This window comes from Prunus persica, chromosome G1, assembly GCF_000346465.2.
Source record: "Prunus persica cultivar Lovell chromosome G1, Prunus_persica_NCBIv2, whole genome shotgun sequence".
In the NCBI taxonomy this organism is placed as follows: Eukaryota; Viridiplantae; Streptophyta; class Magnoliopsida; order Rosales; family Rosaceae; genus Prunus; species Prunus persica.
This window is the reverse complement of record NC_034009.1, coordinates 5,653,119-5,676,711: the sequence shown is the minus strand read 5'-3', so window position 1 is coordinate 5,676,711 and position 23,593 is coordinate 5,653,119. Positions and strand designations below refer to the sequence as shown.

Sequence of the window (23,593 nt, the reverse complement as noted above, 5' to 3'; positions counted from 1 at the left end):
AGCCGATCCTCAACTTTCTACATACTTTTTTTTTTCCATTTTCTAGTGTATCAGACCATTTTAAAACTCAACATTTCATGAAACTTCAAATTTCAATAACTAACAAGTTACAATTCAACAATCCGACCTGTTTACAAAAGCTTAAAACCGAACCAATAATATATGGTTCAAGCTTAAAACCAAATTAAATAATAAAAACTTCTGTACTTCTTAAAAATAGTTTTAAAAAATTAATGAAAAGAACGAGACTCAAGTGTGCCAGAAGGCTGTGTAGAAGCTCAAGTTGAAGCTAAATAGCATAGGCTGAGCATCATCAAATAATGAAAAGAAACTTAACCTATGAACCCATGAACCCATCAAGCTCAAGCTCCTTCCTTGATCTGAAATCAGTCTTCTTCCATAGGATCAGCACGACTGGTTTTCAACTGATCACCAGGCAACCCATTGGTTCCCTCAGGGTCAGAACTCTTGGACGCCACTTGAATTGCACCAGGACCCTCCAATTTAGGTTTCACGTTGAGGCTCTCAGGCGCCGAAACAAAATCTCCACTCTTCAAATCCTTCTCCTTTTCCATGTTGACAAGAGACGTGAGTCGTTCCAAGGCCTCTCTGGCCTTCTTTTTCGCCGTGATGGCGTCATTGACCTGGCTCTCGGCCGTGCCCCTGGCGACGACGGCAGCTTCAGTCATCACAGCCGCTGCGATCCTGGCCGCGGCGAAGATGGCCTTGGCTGCGTCCTTGTCGATCACGATTGTTGTTTTGGCTTCTTGGCAGTCGTTTTGGCGGCTGAGGTTAAAGAAGGAGAATGTGGGTTGGGAGCAGGGAGGGCACTGGAAGTTGCGGAAGGAGGAATTAGCTGCGACGCATGCAGAGTGAGAGATGGAAGGGCACCTGACGCACATGACCTGGTTACGTACTGGAAGGGGGTTGCTCATAGAAGTCGAGGCAGATAAGGCAGAAGAGGCCTGGGTTGTTCTTGAGGACGCAGTTGGTGCAGAGCTTACGATAAATTCCTCTGTGGCGGACGTAGTGGAGGAACCACCGCTCTGTAGAGCCGCAGACGCCGCAGAGTTGCTTATCGAGCTCGGGTAGGTCACGCTTCATTGCTATTGAGTGTGAGATTGGAGGGCCGGGATTATTGGGTAACGGTAACCCCAGGAGGAAGAAGAAGAAGAAGACGACGGAGGTGGAATTTAGGGTTTTTTTGGGTGCGAATAAGGAGAAGACGAGGTTCAGAGCCGAAAATTTATATGATTAAATTTTTTTTTTTAAACTAGAAATTTGTTTATTATTTGTATGTCCACCTGAAAGTCCATGTCATTAAAATGGGTTCATGTTTGACACATCAATATTTAATAGACTTATTAATGTTTTGTGTAACGGAACGGTCAATTTATAGAGTTTTGAAAGTTTGAGTATAAGTTGTAAATGTCTTACCAAATTGATATAAACTTGAAAATAACTCCGGATTTTTTTTTAATAATTAGCCTAAAATAAAATCAGGAAACTAATGTGAAAACAATGACAACATAAATATAAAAAATAATGATGTAATGTTGTAAAAGCTTGTAACATAGAATTTGAAAGTCAAATATTGCGGCCTAGTGGATGATATGTTGCCTGCTACTCTCACCACAGCAATCACAATACAGTCAAATATTGCGGCCTATGGGTTGATCGGAATCTGGAGAAAGAATACACGAAGCTGTAGAACAGGTTAAGATTTTGAAGAAAACAAGCTGTTCTAACAAACAAAAAAAAAAACAAAAAAAAGTGAGTTTTGCTCATTAATTGGGATCACAGAGGACCTTTCCTATAATTCCGCAAAAAAAATAATACAAGAAATTTGTAGCTCAAGTAGTTAAAGAGTATTGACGCTTTGACTCTCTCCTGATATCACTTGAGTTAAAAAATAATAATACATAATGCAAAAATCAGTGAAAATGTTGAGGCACTAAAACAATCCCAAGTCTCAGAGGCTGACATGAGAAGAAGAGAGCAAAATGTAGCCAAAGACAACTTGCCGGCAAACCTCAACTGCATAAAGCAAGAGTACTGTAAATGCCGGCAAGTCATCCTTGGCTGCAATCCAATCTCTTGTGCTTCATGTAAACACTCTGAGACTGCACAAAAGAATTAATGGTTACATATGCAAACGATCCACATTTATTGAATTTTTTTCTCCCTCACATTCACAGATGTATCTCTGATATTGATATATCAATTCAATGCATTTGCCTCTAATTATATAGGCAGAAATGGTGATGATAGTTTCACGGTACGGAAACCAGCTTTACAGTAAAGAAAAGAAAAAGAAAACACTTTGCAGCGTGGATATGATTATGCCTCCCAATCCCAAAGGCCATAACCAAATATTTTAATATTTTTTGCAACCTTTTTGCCTCATCTGAATAGCAGAAGAAACTCAGGCTCAGCACAAGATCATTGGGCCCAACTTCACATCCACTGCATCGAATAAAGAGACATAATAGGGATGGGCTTAAATATTTGATTGCTGTTCTCAGAATAGATTCTTAAACATAACTTACTCACATCCGCTGCATCGAATAAATAGACATAAGAGCACCTCCATCCTAAAGAGTAAGGGCAAGATAAAAGCAAGACAAGGTTTGTCACTATTTATGTGAATAGTAACAGTCTTTATTTTTTTTATTTCCACCCCTATGGGCTAGGACGAAAGCAATTATTATTCACATGATATATCAGGAGATGAATTTGTGTAGAGTTTTTGGTGAGGGAAGTAAATAATATGGTTAGGTATTTATAAAATTTTAAATAAATAAAAATCTGAATTTTTTTTTTTCTATTTTGTTTGGTTGCTGACGTCAATAGTCTTCGAGCAACAGCCCAGGCGATTCTTGCTCTTGGGCTTGCCCATGTTGGTGGGTCCCACCTCTTGCTTGGGCTGGACCTTGCTCGTTGAAGAGCGTTTTTGGGCCTGGGGCTGCCTTTTGCCGGCCTTTGCCCCTTGCGCTGGAGCTGCCCTATTAGGGAAAGGGCTGATGTGAGATGTTTGGAAGGATAAACTACTCACATACCAAGTATGGGAAGAAAATGGCACAACTTGCATCCCACAGATCGAATCCTGGTAAACCTTGAGACCAATCTTTCTTTTAGATGTGCATTGAAAGTGAAATAAGTTGTGCAATGCACTGAAGGGATCCATCCACTGGTCATTTGGTATTTTATCTTCTCGGAGGTTGTGAGAGCAAGAATGGTTCATGGAACAATAGAAAATGTGAATTAAAATTATAACACTTTCACGTTTAATACTGTATTATACACGTACACACATATTTTTCAATAATAGATTCGTGTTCTGTACATGTCTTAAAGACTTCGTAAAATTCATGTTTTAAAAAAAAAAAAAAAGCAAACTTACAATACTCGTATTGTACACGTACGTACATATTTTTTATATTTAAAACACATATTTTTTATAAAATTATCAATAATACACACAAAATTCATGTACTAAACATATAATTCTCACATAATACTAAATAAAAATATATAGATAAAAAATTTTAAATTAATTATACTAATATTTTTTATGACATAGTATAGCCGCGCGGCTATATCTTCTAAATATAATGTATTTAACGCGTATGGCCGACCGGCTGTACTGTGGTTTTTTTTGAAAATAAAATAGTATAGCCGCACGGCTATACTACGGTTTTTTAAAAATAAAATAGTGAAGCCGGACGGCTATATTGTTTTAACACATGCGCACAAATACACTAGGCGGGGTTTTTTTTAATTTTTTAAGTTTATAAACAGTATAGCCGTGCAGCTATACTCGGTTTTTTTAGCCAACGGCTGTACTGGGCTTTTTTATTTTCATTTTTAAAAATAGTATTGCAAAGCGGCTTTACCTGGCTCGTTTTTTTTTTTTCATAAATAGTATACCGGGCGGCTATACTCAGTTTTTATTTTTATTTTTTTAAAATTGTATAGCCGTTTTGCTCTACTGGGCATTTATTTATAAATAAATAGTATAGTCGTGCGGCAATACGTGTTTTTATTTTTATTTTTTAAAATTAGTTTAGCTGGCTGCTGTACCGGCTTTTTTAAAAATATAATAAATAGTATAGCCGTGCGGCTATACTGGGTTTTTTTATATATAAAAAAATAGTATAGCCGCGCACCGTTACTGAGCTCTTTTTCTTCATAACTTTTTTAATAAGTAGTATAGCCGATCGGCTATACTCTTTATATATCTATACTAGGATCCTTTTCTTTGTTTAAATTTTTCCCTTGATTTTCGTTTATCGATTACAATAGTTTAGAGCATTATCCATTACGATTAGGTGATTACCCCAGTCTCTATTGTCCCTTTTGGATTTTTTTTATTTTTCATAGGTATTACCCATATAAAGAATTTAGCACTTTCACCTTTAATACTATATTATACACATACGCACTTATTTTTCAATAATAGATTCGTGTTCTGTACACACCTTAAAAACTCAGTAAAATTCACATTTAAAAAAAATCAAACTTACAATACTCGTATTGTACACGTATGTATATATTTTTCATGTAAATACAAGTATTTTTTAATAAAATTTTTAATAATACACACAAAATTCACGTATTATACACATAATTCTCACATATTTTTGAATAAATTAATTATATTAAGAAATTTAAATTAATTATATGAATTTTTTAGTATAGCTGATCGGATATACCTTGTAAATATAATGTATTTAAACTGCATAGTCATGTGGCTATGCTACGGTTTTTAAAAAAATAACATAGTATAGCTGCGCTGCGATACTATGGTTTTTTTTAAAATTATAAATTAGTATTGCAATGTGGCTATACTCGATTTTTTTTTTAAAAATAGTACTGTGCTTTTTATAAAATTAAATTGTATAGCCACGCGGCTATACCCCCCTTTTTTTTGGTTAAATAGTATAGTTGCTCGGCTTTACTGGGCTGGGCCCTTTTTTCTTTATAATTTTTTTAATAAATAAGTATGCCCGATCGACTATACTCTATATATATATACTGGGATTCTTTTTTTCTTTTAAATTCCCCCCCTCCCCCTTTATTTTTGTTTATTGATGAGAGTAGTTTAGAGTATTATCCATTACGATTAGGCTATTACCTAAGTCTCTATTGTTCCTTTTAGATTTTTTAATTTTCCATAGTTATTACCTGTATAAAGAATTTAGCACTCTAACATTTAATACTATATTATACTCGTACGAACGTATTTTTAAATAATAGGTCCTTGTTCTGTACTTGTCCTCAAGTGTGGACAGCGACAATGCCTCGATGTGGTGGTCTCGACCTCGGATAACTAAAACCTCAGAGGTGCAAAACAGAAAATGTGAGTAGACAAAAACAAAGCATTAAGCATAATTTATATGCTGAAAGTCATAACAGGTTGAATCTATGAATGAGTCATTAATGTTTTTGTTTTGAGAGACCTTGGCAGTCTTGAAGGGTGAGCTAAAACAGTGATGATTTATTACACTTCGACAGAATAATCATAATAGGTTTTAATCGTAGTCTAGTTGGAAGCCTTATGTGTTAAGTTCATATATGTGTGGCTGTAAAAGTCTTGGATGTTATATATCCAAGGTGCTTCGACAGTCCCTTATGAAGACAGTGGCTTGACCAAAGGAATAGAGAAGAGATGAGTTCTACATGGCCATTAAGTGATGACAATGAATTCCAATTGATTATTTGATCAAGTGGGAGAATGTAAGATGGTTTACTATTTTAAACCTACAAAAATGATCTTCTAATCAATATAGAGTTACTAAGGAATCATTGTTTATCAGGAAATCGATTCTGAACTGATAAGGTAGCCTAAATTAAGTGTTTAAGATATACCTAAATGCTTAAGGATTCCTACTTCTATAAGGATTAAGATTTCTACATATCTTATCACATGAAGGTTATCTCTAGGAGTTTCTTGATGGGCAAGACTCCTAGATAGATGCATATAAATATAGAGCTCCCTCTTAGAGCCGAGACATCCAAGCTTATAGAAATTCACCTCATCTAGAATCACTGCTATAAGGCTCAACTTCTAGAAGAAGATCTCTTTTGTTCTATGGTGCAGTGTAGTCGACATCATCATCATCTTGTTCATCATGTCTGAAACAAGTTAGTGTTTGACATGTTATATCTATATAGACTTACAACCCTTTCCCTTTGAAAGAATCTATTCTTGAGAAGAGCATTCATTTATATATTTGTGATAAGTGCCTTATTTCTTATATATTTAGATAATTTATATTTGGTTTTTGTAGGGGAAGTTGATTAAAAAGAGCCTTATTACTTTACTTCCTTATTTTCAGCTTTTATGCGCTCTAAGAAGGTTTTGGACGGAAAATCAACTTTTCGGAAGAGTTTTAGCGTAAGGCCATCTTGAGAAGAAAGCTAATACATTGGATATCATTGTGTCAAATTTTCATAATTTAAGCCAATTGTTCCAGAATTGCAAGTCAAGACAGCCTAAGATGCAATCCCATTAGAACTATTTGAATTTTACCTATTGGTGTGTGATATATGGTTGGAAATCTAAGAGATAAACTACGTGTCTCATATTTTTTCAGAATTTTATAGGAAGTGTAACAACCCCAAAGATTCCGTGCAAGTGATGTGTGTCTTAATCAAAGAAGGATTCTTTCCTAGTTTGTTTCCATAATTGTTTAGGGTTTTGTTTGTTTTAAGAGAGTTTTTCCAAAACTTTTGAGATTAGAGTGTAGTTATTTTACACTATATAAGGCTAGCCTAGCTTTCTGATGGTTGGAGGCATATGTTTGGTTAGCTTTTTGCTAAACGCAAACGGCAACCATGGAAGCATGAAAGTTATATGTTCAGGATTGGGGGTTGGAAGGGTTGCATGACTGTGTCAAGCCAACCAATTTGTAACTGAGTTTCCTTCCTTCACGAATTGTTTTCATGAAACAATAATGTCATGCTCAACGGCTACATGCGTGCTCTCAATTTAAGACTTTAGTGAACTAATTATATATTTGTATTCTCTTTACATGAACGAACTGAACATTGAAAGTGCTTTCTGGAGTGCTTCTTCTGGAAACACTTGAATTTTTAATAAAAGTTTCAACGTACTTCTAATAAAAGCACTTATAATAAGTAAAAGTGTTTCCTACATAACCCATATTTAACTAAGAATGTTGCTAAACGAACCTTAAAATTAACTGAGTACACCCTGTGATCTAAGTACACCCTAATATTTTAATTAAAATGTAAAATTAATTAAGTACACCCTATAAAACTACCAAAAATACCCCTGATACACCATAATACTTGTAGCATTATTTTATAGTTAATTTTCAGCTTGATTTTTTTAATAGTGTTTATAAATCTTTGACTTTTCATATGGATTTATGCTTCTACTAAAACTGTTGACACTTTTTTTGCAATTCCAAGTTCTTGCAATTACCACATCTTTCGTTAAAAACACAATAGGACAAGCAATCTTTTAATTAGGGTTGAATATAGTTAGTAGGGTGTACTTATTAAAATTATATTTGTTTCACAATTCCATATATCCTTTTTAGTCCTTTTATATTAGGATACATCAGTAATTCAATATATACTTTTATAGTAGGGTGTACTCAGTTAATTTTAAGATTCGTTTAGCAGCACTCTTTAACTAATTTGGAAAGCTGTTATTATTCAGCATAATGAACTAATAAAGTTTGAATATGATTCTGAAAGTGAACTTAGTTACCACTTGGGTCGATATATTATATTTAAGAAAAATTAGGTATTAGACATAATTAACTTTACTAATTAGTATTTGAGACATTGGGCATTTTTGTTTGGGTTTTAATACCTAGAAAAGAATTGTTATTTTGGATTAGGCCAAAAAGGAGGCCCATATTCACTGGGCCTGTCTAAATTATAAAGGTAAAATATAATTTTACCCTTTTGTTTTAAAATCAAATTTCAGCACCTCTCTCTCTCTCTCTCTCTCTCTCTCTCTCCTCTTCCTTATTCACTCCAGCAATGACGACTCCCTCTTCTCTCTATTGACGATACGACGCCCTCTCTTTCTTCTCTTCCTTCTTCGCTCAATCAATGACGACGACACCCGCTCTCTCTCCTCTTCCTTATTTGCTCCATCAACAACGACACCCTCTCGCTCAATTTTCTGGTTGGTTTTCCTTTTATTTCTTCCTTTTTCTTTCGATTATCATGCCGAATTTGTCAATTTTTTTGTTCGATTATCATGCCGAATCTTTTTCGTTCGATTATCATGCTGCATCCTGTTCCAAAATTCAATGCAGTTTGTTTGTTTCCTTCTAATTGGATAATCTTTCGTTCGATTATCATGCCGAATCTGTCAGTTTTGGGTTTTTCGAGCTCAGTTTTGTGGCTCGATTTTGTGGCGCGATCTTGTGGCTCGATTTTTTTTGCCTCCTCTGTTATAAACTGCATCTGTTTGTTGGAGTGTTGGCAGAAACTGCATTGCAGTTTCTGATTTCATAAAGGCAATGTTACAACTGCTCATGGAGTTAAATGTGTTTTGATATTAGTTTTAGTACTTTTAACGTGGTTTCCTTTTGGTTTCTATTCTATTTGTTTTGCCTCCTCTGTTATAAACTGCATCTGTTTGTTGGAGTGTTGGCAGAAACTGCAGGTTTCATAAAGGCAATGTTACAACTGCTCATGGAGTTAAATGTGTTTTGATATTAGTTTTAGTACTTTTAACGTGGTTTCCTTTTGGTTTCTATTCGATTTGTTTTGCCTCCTCTGTTATAAACTGCATCTGTTTGTTGGAGTGTTCGCAGAAACTGCATTGCAGTTTCTGGTTTCATAAAGGCAATGTTACAACTGCTCATGGAGTTAAATGTGTTTTTATCTAAGTTTTAGTACTTTGAACATGGCTTTCTTTTGGTTTCTATTCAAATTTAAGGGTATGTTATCACATAAAGTGCAATGTTGTTTCTGTTATTTCAGTTTTTGACTATAAACTGCAGTGTAGTTTCTTGTTTCATAATTCGATTTCATACTAATATTTGGATTTCTATTGGAATGTTACAACTGCTCATGTACATTATTTAGTGATTTTAATTGTTTTCTGTTTTTGTTTGTTGTTTTGTTTGCATTTTCAAGGCTAATGGAGGTGTGTGTCATTGCCAAGTGCACATATAAGTCGGAAACCATCCTATTCCAGATATTGGGAAAGGATTGGGCAGCAATGGTTCTGCAGCTGGAGTTGTGCTTCCGCCAATTACAAAGAGGCCAGCCGGAAGACCATCAACAAAGAGGATCAAAGTTTTTGGTGAATTTAAAAGGCCATTGAAATGCAGTCGGTGCAGTGTTGCTGGGCACAATAGGAAGACTTGCAAGGCTATTATATGAACACTCCTTCTCATTTGACAATTTTTTATTTTAGATATGGTTTAGCGAATGTATAGTCAGTTTCTGCGTTGCACTTTTTGCAAAAACTGTATTGCAGTTTTAGTTGCTTGTAATTGGCTACACAGCTTCTAATTGGATATTGTGATTCTTTTTTGAAGTTAATGAAAATTATACAATTGTTTAATGAGTGGATATTCGTTTTCGACTGCCATTCAATGCTTGTTTTCGGATTTTGAGCAGATTTTGTTGCAGAAACTGCATTGCAGTTTCTGTTTATTTCAGATTTTGTTGCAGAAACTGCACTGCAGTTTCTGTTTATTTGTTGCAGATTATGAGCAGAAACTACATTTCAATGCTGACCTACTTAAATGTGTTTTGAACAAAGTTTTAGTACTTTGATTATGGCTTTGGCTTTTGGGTTCTTTTCACATTTTTTGAGCTGATTTTTTATTTTTATTTATTTATATAAACTGCACTGCAGTTTTAATTTGTTGCAGTATTTTTGACCAGAAAATTCAGTGCAGTTTGTTTGTTTCCTTTTCGTTTTGTTGCATCCTGTTCCAAGATTATATTACAGTTTATATGTATAGGAAATATGTTCTCATATACCATAACTAGAAATATTTACAAACATTCACAAGAATTAAGATACATATTGTCTTGAGTTAACGAAAGGCAAATCACTAAAGACGATTAATTACACAGTTTTTGTTCCAAATTTGAAGGACTTTGTATCCGGATCAAATTTCTTGAGCAGCTGTACCAAGTCAAGGTCCGACTTATTCATGTTATTCATGTCAATTCTCTGGCGGTAAAACAGCTCGATCAAGTTCCAGAAAGGGGTTTTCTTGAGAAGCTTCTTCTGCCTTTCATTGAGCTTGTCCTTTATGTCTCTAATGATGCTGTTGAAAGCATAGGCATTGGACCGAAATTGGACATAGTCCGGGTGCTTTGCTTTCCGATCATAGTTTGGCTTTGGCTTTGGTTTACTCTTTTGAGCCATCGTTTTGATTCTGTGCTTTGGTTGGTTTTCAGCTTCATTCTTTTGTGGTGACATTTCTTGTTCCAGAACCAGAAACTGCAGTTTCTGGTCAAAATCTGCTACAAACAACCAGAAACCAAGTTTTTGGTCAAAATCGAAGACAAACAACCAGAAACCAAAAGGCAAAAACAGTAGCAAAAACGAATATCAAAACACATTTAACTTCATGAGCAGTTATAACATTCCCATAAACCCTAGCAAAAAGCACTCTGAAATTGAATTATGGAACCAGAAACTGCATTGCAGTTTCTGGTCAAAATCTGCTACAAACAACCAGAAACCAAAAGGAAGAAACAGTACTGAAATCGTCGTCGGTGTAAAACCTAAAATCGAAGAGAGTACTGATTCATTTTCTTAAAGTTTAGCTTCGGTCGTCGTCGGTGGTCGTTGCTCGTCGTCGGTGGTCGTTGGTCGTCGTCGTTGGTCGTCGTCTTCGTTTCTGGTCGTCCCCGTTGCTGCTCATCGGCTTCGTTTTTGGAGAATAGTTTGTAGGTTTGCAGTGGGATATGAAAGGTCGCGCGAAACTAGTTTTTGAAGTGATTAAATTTGAGTAGTGTCGTTTTGTGTTGTGTTTTGTGGGAATGTTATGTCGTTTTGACAGTTTTAAATTTTGGTTTATAATTAAATAAACTGTATTTGACAGTTAAGCACAATGGCACATGTAGTAATTTTAGGGTTGTTGGATGTCCTTTTGGTAAAATTAGGTGGCTTTGGTTTTATATTAATTAAGCAAAATTAATTATCTTTCTTCCAAATTAGTTAAGTTTTTTATGGGTTAAAACTAAAGAGCCCTTATATTTATTTCTTTACCAAATCCACGCATGAATCCGTGGAGTCCAAACCTTATGACATGGCGCTTATAGAAAATAATTTCCAACTTCAGGTATATATATAAAGGGAGCATTTTTGCTCACAACTTTAACTCAAGGTGTACCATTACCACCATTCTAAAAAATTGACACCTGTCCATGAGATAACCATAGTTAACTTTTACTTTTAAATCTTTTTTAAACCAAGTAATAAAGTAAAATAATAATTTAATTAAATTTAAAAACTCTCCTTCTCTGTCCCTCCTTCCCTACCCACCTCCAGCAACCCTAAGCCACCATTCCCCATGTAGCAACCCAGCCATTCCCTTCTAACAACTCAGCCAACATTCCCTCCCCCGCCTGGTTCGCCCTCCACAGCGCCCTATTTGCCTTTAAGCGCAAAAAAGTAAGGACTCAAATACTGATTTACAAGGAAGAAGAATTGCATAGCTTACATAAACGAATTCCAATCAGTTTTTTCAAAAGCTTCAAACTTTTTCTAAGCCTACTCGCATTAACAGCCACTAGATCTCAAACCTAGGAGAATCTGACAGAAGCACTAGAGTCCAAGAGATCTTGATTTTAGGGAAATTTGGTTCGGTGAGTTCGTAATCTTCCGTAAGGGTCGATGGGTATTATTATTACTGCTTGGACCAATTGAAAGCCTTATGCTTTTTTTTATTTTTTATTTTTATATAAAGTAAATTGACTGATGCACAAGGGCGGCGGTGAAGGACCAGAGAGATGATGTGCCGGCGGAGATGGGTTTAGAATTTGAGCTGTTATGGATGGAGGGACTCGGTCGGAGAGGGGAGGAGAGAGAGGAGAAAGTTATTTTATTTTATATTATTATTTCGTTTTAAATATTTTAAAAGATTTAAAAGCAAAAATTAATTATGGTTATTTATATAGACAAATGTCAACTTTTTAGTAGGGTGATAAAAGTACACATTGAGTTAAAGTGGTGAGTAAAAATGCTCCCATATATAAAATAGTAGATTTTAGTTTAGAGAGGCGCTACAACCCTCATAGTTTCTTCCCTCTAGCTATCAACAAATTTAATAGATATTGAGAAATCACTCAAGTTAACTTTCCTGGTTGTGGTCTTGGTTGTTGCCTCTTCTGGTAAAATACTTTTCCCAAATAATTTTACCAAGTAGCAACAATATACATGTATGTATGTATGCAAATTTTTATTTTTTGGGTGTGTTTTTATCTAATCTCAATTTTTACATGTATTGTTAGTAGTTTTGTATACAAGATATGTAGTTAATAACTGAAGGAAAATTTTGTGGTAGGGATACAATATGGAGCTGAAGCAAGGTATAAAGTAATTAGATTTCCCTGCAAATCATCATCTTCTGAATCCCCTGACCCAAATAGATGCCATTGCAGCCACACTCTCTGCATCTGTAAGCGAGAAATGTGAGAATGTGAAGGTAAAGAGTCCCACATTGGAAAGTTGAGAAACTTAGCAAGGGCTTATAAGGAGTTGAGTTACTCCCCCCATTGCCAATTGGTTTTTGAGTGGAACCTTAACTTCCTTCACGATATCAGAGCGGGTTGCCCACATGTGAAAGCCCAACGACCACACGTGCTCCATGTCACCCAAAATGTGTTGTCCACGTATTATGCTTGAAAATTCGCCACATGTGCGGGGGCGTGTGAGAATGTAAAGGTAAAGAGTCCCACAATGGAAAGTTGAGAAACCTAACAAGGACTTATAAAGAGTTAGGTTACTCCCCTAATTGCCAATTAGTTTTGGATTGGCACCTCAACTTCCTTCAAGAAAGACTATTGGACTTCTTTTCTCAAGCCTTCTCTACACACTCGTAAGCCTACAAAGACATTCCATAAGAAATATGTTAGACATTTGCAGGTGTCATAGCACCCAAAAAAAAATTGTTGAAATAATTGGGACTTCAGGAAACGCACAGAAGTCTTGGATGTGATCATAACTATTTGAATAAAATAAATAAATAACATCAAATTATGTTTACAGAAGTGCGTGAGCATGAAAGCATGACAACTTCGAGACAACGATTGTTTTCTGCAATACCAACAATGTCATGATCAATGGCTGGGATGTCAATGAGTGTGAGGGGGGCACATCCCATAGGAGAGATGTAAAGTCATGCCTTTCTGACCTTATAATTTCTCCACCAATTTCAATTAGTTTTGAGTTGAATGCTACAATTTTATCAACCACAAGGTTCTCACAAAAGGGAAATCACCGAAACACGTTATGATTTAACTCCTCCAGTTGCTGCAGACAGAAAACACAAGCAAAAATTTGCATTAGCATCACAATTATAAAGTAATTAAATTCTTCTCACCCTCTCCAGTTGTAGGCATTGATCCTTGAATCTCACATGAGAGAAAAGAGAGCAAACGTGAACCAAGGACAGCTTGCCAGAAGATTAACAAGTGGAAAGGCCATATGCTTTGGCAAGTCATCCTTGGCTCATATCTACTCTCCATCTCTTCATGCAAGACTCTTGAACAAATGGTATTTTTATTAATCTGAACCATTTCAGTTCATTTACATAATGCAGCATTGTCATCCTATTTATAGCCATAGACTGCATGCAAACAACTCGTACCTCAAAAATTAAAGGTATGATTCTATTCCATCGTGTGACTGTTAAAGCTCTTCCACTTTTGGAATATATGTGTACTTTTTTTATGGGAAGCTCATATTTTACCCCATTTTCCTTTATATATAGTTGGAAAGAAAAGAAGGGCGTTGACTTGTTCGGATTGAGTGCTTGAGTTGAGTGGGAGCCATGCATGCATGTAGTTGTGGCATGATAAGGCATCTCTGTCTCTGCAGAGGATAAGTTCGATTTTCTCTATTTCTTTATGTGGGTTTTCTACAAAGACACTACGTACAGTAGTGGCCCGAATCGTATTCTTAAGATGCTGCGTGGAGCAGGGTCACGGGACTCACACATAATCTTGAGCTTTCTAGAGACGACATTCAGGAGCATGAAACACTTAAGAGTTGTATACTTTTTACCCGCAAATTAAGAATTCACAGCTGCCTAATATAATGTAGCTTTAAATGTATATCATTTACGACACGGTACATAACCACTAACAATACGTAAGGTGATAATTCGTTTTTCGTGTGGTAAAGAGTATACATCTACATGAACACAATCAGACACAATTATATATGTGTAACACAAGACATATAACCCGTATACGTATCCAGTACAACATAAAATATTTAGAGAAAAAAAAGTTTGACAATCCTGTCATCATTATAATGAGAGTGAGTCAAACTTGGTACACAAATGCGCCTTAAAATGGTAAAAACTTGGTTTTCTTCTAGTGTTAATCAGATGCTATATTCTTCAATTATTTACCAGCATGTCAACCATACCCAAATCTAATTTCGATACACAAGTGCGCTGACCCAGGTGATGAGATAGAGGTCGATCTGGAGATATATCATATATATCACATTGTCTTTTTTGTTACAAATAAGGCATTCACGTACTTTAAAGTGCAATTTGGATAGCATGGCAGTATGGCACCCAACATGCTCATGTTCCATCCGACTTTTTAGAAAGAATAATGTGCAATTTCACTAAACTTTGTCAAATTTTTTGTCCTAATAAGATGGCAAAGGATTTTTATATGTGCATTTAAATCAAAAGAATGATAACTTAATTAAAAATCTAAAGGCTTTTGTGTATAGCCATGGTACGTACTTTTCTTCTCAATGTTAGAAGATGTTCCAAATCGAACCCCCCAAATCCAGCCTTATTGATCGAAAAACCAATCAAACACCTTTTTTTAATGGAAAAAAAACGGGTAGGGACATTTGTACTCGTAGATATAATTAGTATATTCGTATATATAATTCAAATCCAAAATTATAATTAGTATAATTAGTATAATTAGTAAATTCAAATTTAATGAAAACCTTCGTTTGAGAAACCAACGTACTTCCCATTCTTAACAAAATGATTGTGTTTCTCATTGATATAAGGTGTCCCAAACCAACGTACTCTCTCTCTCAAATTTCAAGACCTCCAATCAGATTCTATATTCTGCAAAATATGATCTCCCATGCAGAATGTCAACCATATTCCCAAATCTGATCAGTGCTGACCATAAGAGATAACGATATCGCGGTGTCAAAGGATACATTCAAACAACTCTCTTTTAACTTTTTGGATGGCAAGGCATAAGAATGCATGGCACTCACATGTTCATGTCTCTGAGAGTGGGTTCAACGTGTACACAGAATATATGTTCATTTCTCTCCTCATTTTTTCTTCAACTTTCTGTGGCTACATATAGCATTTGCATCCCCACCATTTCTAATGCAAGAAACAATGGAAACTTAGATTGGCAAGCAATGATTTTTCCAAAGCATTGCATGGAAAAGAATAGAGTCTAACTGAGCCAAGGATGAATTGCCGGCATTGTATATTACCCCTCAAAATGCAATCTATATTTGTCGACCGGCAATTTGTTCTTGGCTATGTTGGGCTCTCTTCGTTCCATGCAATGCCATGACAGACATACGAGATATGGAATTTGCATATGAATATCTTATTCATTAGTTGTAAATGTCGAGAGGTAGCTACCAGCAACTAACAGTATCATTTAGATCAGTTGGTAAGGTTAATGCTAAGATGTTTTGGTGAAAAACCATTGTGAAATTTGTGTTTTAGTGTCTTTTTTACTAAAAAGGATTTTAATCCAAGGAAATGAACCCTATAAATACAAGTTTTTAAGAACATAAAAGGGGCCGCACATCACGCTTTCTTTATTAAATTTTACTGCTTTCTAGAAGTAGAAGTAATAGCTTTTCAACGTAACTTTCCTTCGAAGAAGTAAATCCATTTTGCTTAGGGTTTTGCTAGTCATGGCACAATTAGGGCAGGTCCATTGATTTTGAAGGCCTTGTACAAAGAGAAATATTGAGACGTATAAGTGAAAAATTTTCACAATCAATAAATAGAACTAAACACATCCTTAGTGGCATCATTTACACTGTGGTGGTGGATTACCTCTCTTCTCTCCTTCCCCCCCACCCCCCGGCACCCAACCAGGATTGAACCCTAGGTGGGGTTTCTTTCCTCCGATGTAACCACACACAAAAACTCACAATCAATAAATAGAACTAAACACATTCTTAGTGGCATCAATTACACCGTTATCCGTAAATATAACCAATTACATCCTTAATTGCATCAACTACATTTATTTTCCCATATTGGTAGCCAACTCAATTGTCTTTTGCATAAAATAAAAAAAATGGATTCAATTCAAAAACTAACAAAAAAACAGCAAAATGAAGCAACAAATACAAGTGTTTAGTCAGAATCATAAATAGGCTTGATCTGAAGAAAAATAATAATAATATATTTAGCAATAAAATTGATAATAATAACAATGCTTATGTCTTCGGTGAAAAGATAATAATACAAAGTACATCAACATGGAATCAATAATCGATGAATGAATTAATGGTGGTGTATCAACAGCAGCTAGAACCTCTTTTTCTGGATTTAATATTATATTTGGACTTTCATATATTATAAGATTTTGTTATGGAATTGAAAACAGAAAGAAGCCCATTTTCTTATTTTCTTTTGTCAAAAGGCCTTTATTTTTCAGAAAGTGAAATATGGATAAGTAAAGGGCCTGTTTTGGTTTCTTTTATAAGTGGGCTTAAAAAAAAATTTATTAGAGACCCAGATGCTTTGTACATAAAATGAGATTCATAAAATAATTTGGGTGGCAAAATAATTAATCAAAAAATTATGGTGTAAACCTTTTTTTTTTTTGGAGCAAATGCTCTATAAAATAGAAGCACTCTAAAAGTTGATACAGAAGTACTTACAAAAGCAGTTGCCTTCCCCTCGCTGTTTCGATAGCCTCTGGATCTACAAAATGTAATCAAACCAGTGAACACTACCTAAAGTTTATTCCAAAGCAAGCTTAATCATTTTCACAAGGAAACTCACACTAAATAGTAAACAAGACTGCAAAATAGAGGTTATAAATTGACAAAATGGAAAGCGTCATCTAAACCTGTTTGAAGGGACCTAAGAAGCTGCCACTGATACCAACAACAATGACATCCTTCAGGGCTTTTCCTGTGGCACCAACCTACCAGAATTGCCAATTACTTCACAATTCAGGCAATATGGACCCAAAATGGATACTTAAAAAAATTGTAGTGATGATCCAAAATCTACTTCGAATACTCTCAGAAAACTTCTGGATCTTGTCCAGAACTTCCCAAACATCTGGGACCACATTTTCCCTATCACTCTGTATAACTGCATCCCTTGGAGCATGAAGAGCTACATGAAGCACTGATCTATTTTCGGTGCTGTTTATCTGAAGGCACCACCCAGAAAAAGGAAAACAGAACGCAAAAGAATCACATGATAATGGTTTCAGAAATAAGCTGGTCTCATCTTTACCATAAATCTTATAAAGCTATCAGTTTTTTGTAATTTCAGACAGTTAAAAGGTCAGAAATTTGGGCGTCCTAATTTTAATTAGGAGACACCAGCTAGCTATTGTTATACTGGTAGTTATCTCCACTTTGTTGGAAGAGGTTCCAAATTTTAATCCCTTCCCCAGATCCGAAAAATAAATTTAAAAAAAAAAAAAATAGGAAACACTTCTTGCTGATTGCAGATAAAAAGTGTTTAAATTAGCATTTTAATTCCATATTTATCCACATAATACTCGACCAAAGGAAGATAAACTTGAAACGTACATGCTCTCCACCAAACATTCGGTTAATCTTTTCTTTGAGGGATGCAGCCTGCATTGGTTCATATACAACATCAATTAGAAAACACTATATTCACCCAATCCCTTCCCCCCCACAAGACACTAGTTACGAATGGGCCAACCCCACCTCTGCCAATTTCCAAGGTTTCAGGCATGGCACGTTGCCCTGAGTAGTCCAACAGTATCCCGTCAAACTCACTATTAAGTGTTATGTTTGTTTTAGGTGAACCTGGAGATGCTACTAAGGTTGAATCCCATACTCAAACTCATACAGATCCGACTATGGAGATCTAACAAACATGTTACCATTGAAATCGAATGAAAATATGGAAAAATGGGTACAACTAGTCAACCAATGGATCTCCCTGTCCCTATCCATTTCATGTTTATGCATACTTTAACTCATGTCCTGAAGACAACACATAAAACAACAAAAGTGGATACTCACGGAATGTAAACAAGTAACTCAGGGTCACCCTCATTGCTCTCCAAGTGTTCCTGTAGCAGAAAGTAGGATCAGATGAGACTTCATAAGCCCAGTAATTGAAACATAAGTTAAAAACCAAAGTATATGGTAAATCTGAACTGAATCTCAACCAATGATTCAGCAATTTTTTGGCCCAAGATGAGGGTTTTTCCTCTTCTACAGTAGCTGTATTATCTTGCATCTCTCTGGGAGTTTTTGATTTACTCTTCCTGCCCATCTTACGGATCCCAAAGTTGCATTTCACCCAGATTACATTACTGAGAATTGACAAAAATGAAATTTAAAAAGAAAAAATTCAAAAGAAGAGATGACTCAACAATTGGAGCCCCAGAAAGCAGCATACTCCTTTTGGGTCAGTTAACCAGACCAACTCAGTTTGTAACTAAACTAATCAATACAACAAAGGAAACATGAAACTGAATATTTAGGTAAAAGAATATTTGTTCATCATCAGCTTCCTAGCAACCAAACATAACATAAACCAAAACAGAGAATGGAAAATACTGATTTTCAGAGACGCCTTTACGTTGTTTATAAACGTGAGTCGCTAAAACCCAAGCTTGATGCATTTGCAGAGATGCCAGACTCGCCAGGAAAAAAAGAAATTTGAAAAAAAAAAAAAAAAAAAAAACAAACGCCATTCAGGTTTTCCAAAAATCGGCCTCCTAGGCGGGCTAGGCGGTTCCTTTTTATTTTATTTTATAAATAGTATAGCCGGGCGGCTATACTCCCTAAAAAATATATTTAAAAGGTGTAGCCGAGCGGCGGTATGCCTTCAATAATATTAAGAGTATAGCCGGTCGGCTATACCCTTTTTTTTTCAAAAAAAAAAGAAAAAAAAAGGGGCTGCAGAAGAAGACCTTCTCAGCCTCTTTGATTCATACTGATTTGAACATGGAATTCTGAGCAAGAAATCCCCTTCGAAACCCCAAGAAGCAACAAACCCAAGTCTCCAAGTGGACCAATAAGCCCAAGAAGTACCAAATTTCCCCAGCCTTTCATGCTTGCCAAAGTGATGACCAATCTTTAAACACCAAGGGGAGCCTCTTCTCTTCTGATTCTCTCTCCCCACACTCAATCCTCATAAGCACCACACCAAAATTCCAAATTTTCTCTGGTAAACAAGTCATAGAGTTCTCCAAACAAAGTGTGAAACAAGAACAAGTGCCAGCAGCTCAGACAAAAAGGGTCCATGGTCATGGTGAAAGAAACAGAAGTAGAAGAAGAGTAGGGCCCAGCAAGAGCTTGTCTGACCTGGAGTTTGATGAGCTCAAGGGTTTTATGGATTTGGGTTTTGTGTTCACTGGTTTCCATAATTCCTGGTTTGCAAAGGCGGGTCACTTTTATTTTATTCCTGGTTTGCATAGGATTCAAAACTGGTTTCCATAATTCCTGGTTTGCAAAGGCTTGGAAGTATTGGGGAACAAGATAGAGATGAAGAGGATCAGAGAAATAATAATAATAATAATATTGATCCAAGTAGTCATCTGTCTGAGGCTTGGGATGCTTTGGATCAAAGAAATCTGAAGAAGAAAAAACGCCATCCAAGTTTTCCAAAAATGGGCCGCCTAGGCGGGCTAGGCGGGTCACTTTTATTTTATTTTATAAATTGTATAGCCGCGCGGCTATACGCTTTAAATAATATATTTAAGAAGTATGGCCATATCCCTTTAATAATATATTTAAAAGGTATAGCCGCCCGGCTGTACTCCATAAATAATATATTTAACGAGTATAGCCGAGTATAGCCGTACGGCTATACCCTTTTTGAAGAGGACCTAAGAAGCTGCCACCGATACCAACAGCAATGACATCCTTCAGGGCTTTTCCTGTGGCACTAACCTACCAGAATTACCAATTACTTCACAATTCAGGGAATATGGACCCAAAATGGATACTAAAAAAATTGCAGTGATTACCCAAAATCCACTTCGAATACTCTCAAAAGTTGCAGTGATTACCCAAACTCACACGGTTCACCCTAATTTATGGAAACCAAGGAGTGGCTTAGAGCTGATGAACAATGACCTTCCCAGCACCAACCCTGAAAAGGCTATGTCCTGCTTTGATTTGTCCAAGAATGATTCATATCTCATATCAGTAACAGGAGGGATGATCTCCATTTTTGACATGACAACATTTAAGGTAAACCCAACCCAAATAGTATTCTTGAAATTTTCTTTTCCCATCCAAAACTTCCCAAATCTTGTTTGTCAATATGCGTAGGTTCTGTTTGCAAATTTCTCATGATCTAACCCATTGTACTCATAAAAATCTGTTGCGTAAAAACGCAGACGATGAAAAAAGTCATGCCACCACGACCTGCGGCAACATGTCTTGCTTTTCACCCCCGAGATGACAGTATAGTTGCTATTGGCATGGACAATTCCACCATTGTAATATACAATCTCCACTCAGACGAGGTAGTTTGTTTGTTCTTGTAAAAAAAAAAAAAACAAATCATGCTCGATGTTGTGATGAAGCAAACCCAAAAAGTTTGTCATTGCCTTGATTTATATATTTTGCAGGTTACAAGGAAGCTTGAGGGTCACGCCAAAACAGTCACTAGTCTTTCCTTCTCGAACACTTTGAATGTACTAGTTTCTTCTGGTGCTGATGCATATTGGAAACTACAATTACTTTCAGACATGGCTTCTACTCTTATGTGACTTCTGTTATTTAACGACATCATTTTGGCTCCTTGTGTGGGGTGCTGCTGGGTGGGAAAAATAGAGAAGCAAACTGGAAGGGATGAAATAATGATTAAAAGCAATATTCTAGATGCAATTAACTGGAGCTGGAGTCAGACTTATGAGCAATGAAAAAGAACCATTTTGCAGTCTAGGTAAACTAAGTTTAATTTTTCAAAACATGACCCTCACATTTTTCCTCACAACCTGATTTGATGTCTCCAATATGTCAATATGAAATAGAAATAACAATCGCTGCTCGACGAAGATCTATTTCCAGATCAGAAAGGAAAATTTCCTTGAGGCCATTGACAAGTGAGAACATCATTTTTTTTAAGCTTCTTATATGTGGAGATATAATGTCTATGAGGAAGAATATGATGAAACAGTGTAAAGACCCTCGTCCAAATCCAGTCATTAAGACTCTTTTCGTTGATCATGTTTGTGAACCACAGGAAAATGTTCCTTTGCCTATACCAATTGAAAACAATTTGGAAGATATGTTCTGGTGACATAAATTTATTTTTTCCTAAGTATTTGTCCTCATTAACCAATGATCCTGCTTGGTGTCTACACTTACTGATTTTTGTCCAAATCCAGTTATTAAAACCCTTTTCATTGATCATGTTTGTGAATGGCAGGACTGTTTTGTCTTTGTCTCTATCGACTGGGAACAGTTTGCAAGTAAGATATGTTCTGGTAAACTGAAATTCTTTTCTTATTGGTCCTCATTAACCAATGTTTCCTGATCAGCCACACTAGCTGATTTTCTTCTTCTTTTTTAAAACAAGATTTTGTTTAGTCTTTCTGGTTTCTTCTAAGATTGCTCTAACCTTATGTATTTAGCCTTCACAAGCAACATATCCACTTCCAACTTCTTCTGCTGAGCCAAAAATTTATCTGTAACACAACATGCGCTCTCTCAGGAGCAGTATTGTTAGAATACGCAGACCATTATCTTGCATATTAATTCAATCAAACATGTAATAGGTTTCAAAGAAAATGCAGAGAGTTTTTAGAGAATAGAGTAGTGAATTTCTGTAAGATAATGGTCTGCGTATTCTAACATGGCCTCAGAGCCAGGTTTGATCAAGTAATACTGGGCGTTTTTCTGTGCTAAGCTATTGAAGTTGCAGCTGAGCTTGAGTTCTGCAGATCTGAGTCTAACATGGCTGGGTCAAGTGGTGGTGAATTGAGAGCACCAATTTTCGATGGTGAGAACTACGATTTCTGGAGCATAAGGATGAAGACCATCTTCAAATCTCATGGACTGTGGGATTTGGTGATAAAAGGATTTGATGGTACGGATCTGAAGAAGTCAGATGAATCTGATGATAAGAAAAAGGAGACAGAAGAATCAAGTGGGAAAGGCATGGTTGCTGAGGTACTCATGAAGGATGCTAAGGCTCTTGGATTGATTCAAGGAGCAGTTTCAGAAGAGATATTCCCACGAATCTCTCATGAAGAAACATCAAAAGGTGCCTGGAGTATTCTGCAGCAAGAATTCCATGGAGATAAGCAGGTAAGGAGTGTTAAATTGCAAGGTCTTAGAAGAGAATTTGAATATACAAGAATGAAGGATGATGAATCCTTAACTGCCTATGTTACTAAACTATTTGATTTGATAAATCAAATGAGAAGTTATGGGGAGGAATTGCCTGGGGAGAGAATTGTTCAAAAACTGCTTATTAGTCTGCCATCTACCTATGACTCTATCTGTTCAGTTATTGAACACTCTAGAGATCTGAATGAGATTGAGGTGCAGGAGGTTGTAGCCTCACTAAAGAGCTTTGAGTTGCATTTAGATAGGCATTCTGAAAACAGAACAGAGAAGGCATTTGCTAGCCTTAGTGTAGATGCCAAACAGACTAAAACTGGAGAACAGAACAGCAAGCAGAATAAGAATTGGAAATCCAAAGGCAAGAAGTGGGATAACAAGGCAAGTGAAGGTACTAAAACTCCCTGCAAGCACTGTGGTAAGCTACATTTTGGTGAATGTCGATTCAAGGGCAAGCCAAAGTGTTATAACTATGATAAGCTTGGCCACATTGCAAAAGACTGCTACCGCAAGAAAACACCATAGCAGGTCAACTATGGTACTCAAGTGGAAGCTGCACCAACAATGTTCTATGCTAGCAATGCAAGTGGTGCTGGTGTAACAAGGGATGAAGAGATCTGGTATTTGGACAGTGGGTGTAGTAATCACCTGACAGGAAAAGAGGATTTGCTGGTGGATATTGACAGAAATGTGACTGCCAAGGTTGAAATGGGAACTGGACAGCTTGTAGAGGTAACTGGAAAAGGCACTCTTGTGGTTGAAACCAAAGCAGGCAAGAGACATATCAAAGAAATAATGCTTGTACCTGGACTGAAAGAGAACTTACTCAGTGTGGGACAGATGATAGAGCAT

The 23,593-nt window shown here is 36.2% G+C and overlaps 2 protein-coding genes across 2 annotated transcripts; one reads left to right on the top strand and one right to left on the bottom strand.

Moving 5' to 3' along the window:
• On the bottom strand, window positions 387–902 carry LOC18779200. The gene has a single exon (XM_020563878.1). The coding sequence runs from the start codon at window positions 900–902 to the stop codon at window positions 387–389; it is 516 nt and encodes a 171-aa protein (XP_020419467.1).
• Window positions 22,352–23,266, top strand: LOC109949076. The gene has a single exon (XM_020563331.1). It carries the CDS (start codon window positions 22,352–22,354, stop codon window positions 23,264–23,266), a length of 915 nt encoding a protein of 304 aa, XP_020418920.1.

Coding starts and splice junctions, on each gene's coding strand:
- LOC109949076 (XM_020563331.1), top strand. CDS start 22,352: ATGGCTGGGTCAAGTGGTGGTGAATTGAGAGCACCAATTTTCGATGGT.
- LOC18779200 (XM_020563878.1), bottom strand. CDS start 902: ATGTGCGTCAGGTGCCCTTCCATCTCTCACTCTGCATGCGTCGCAGCT.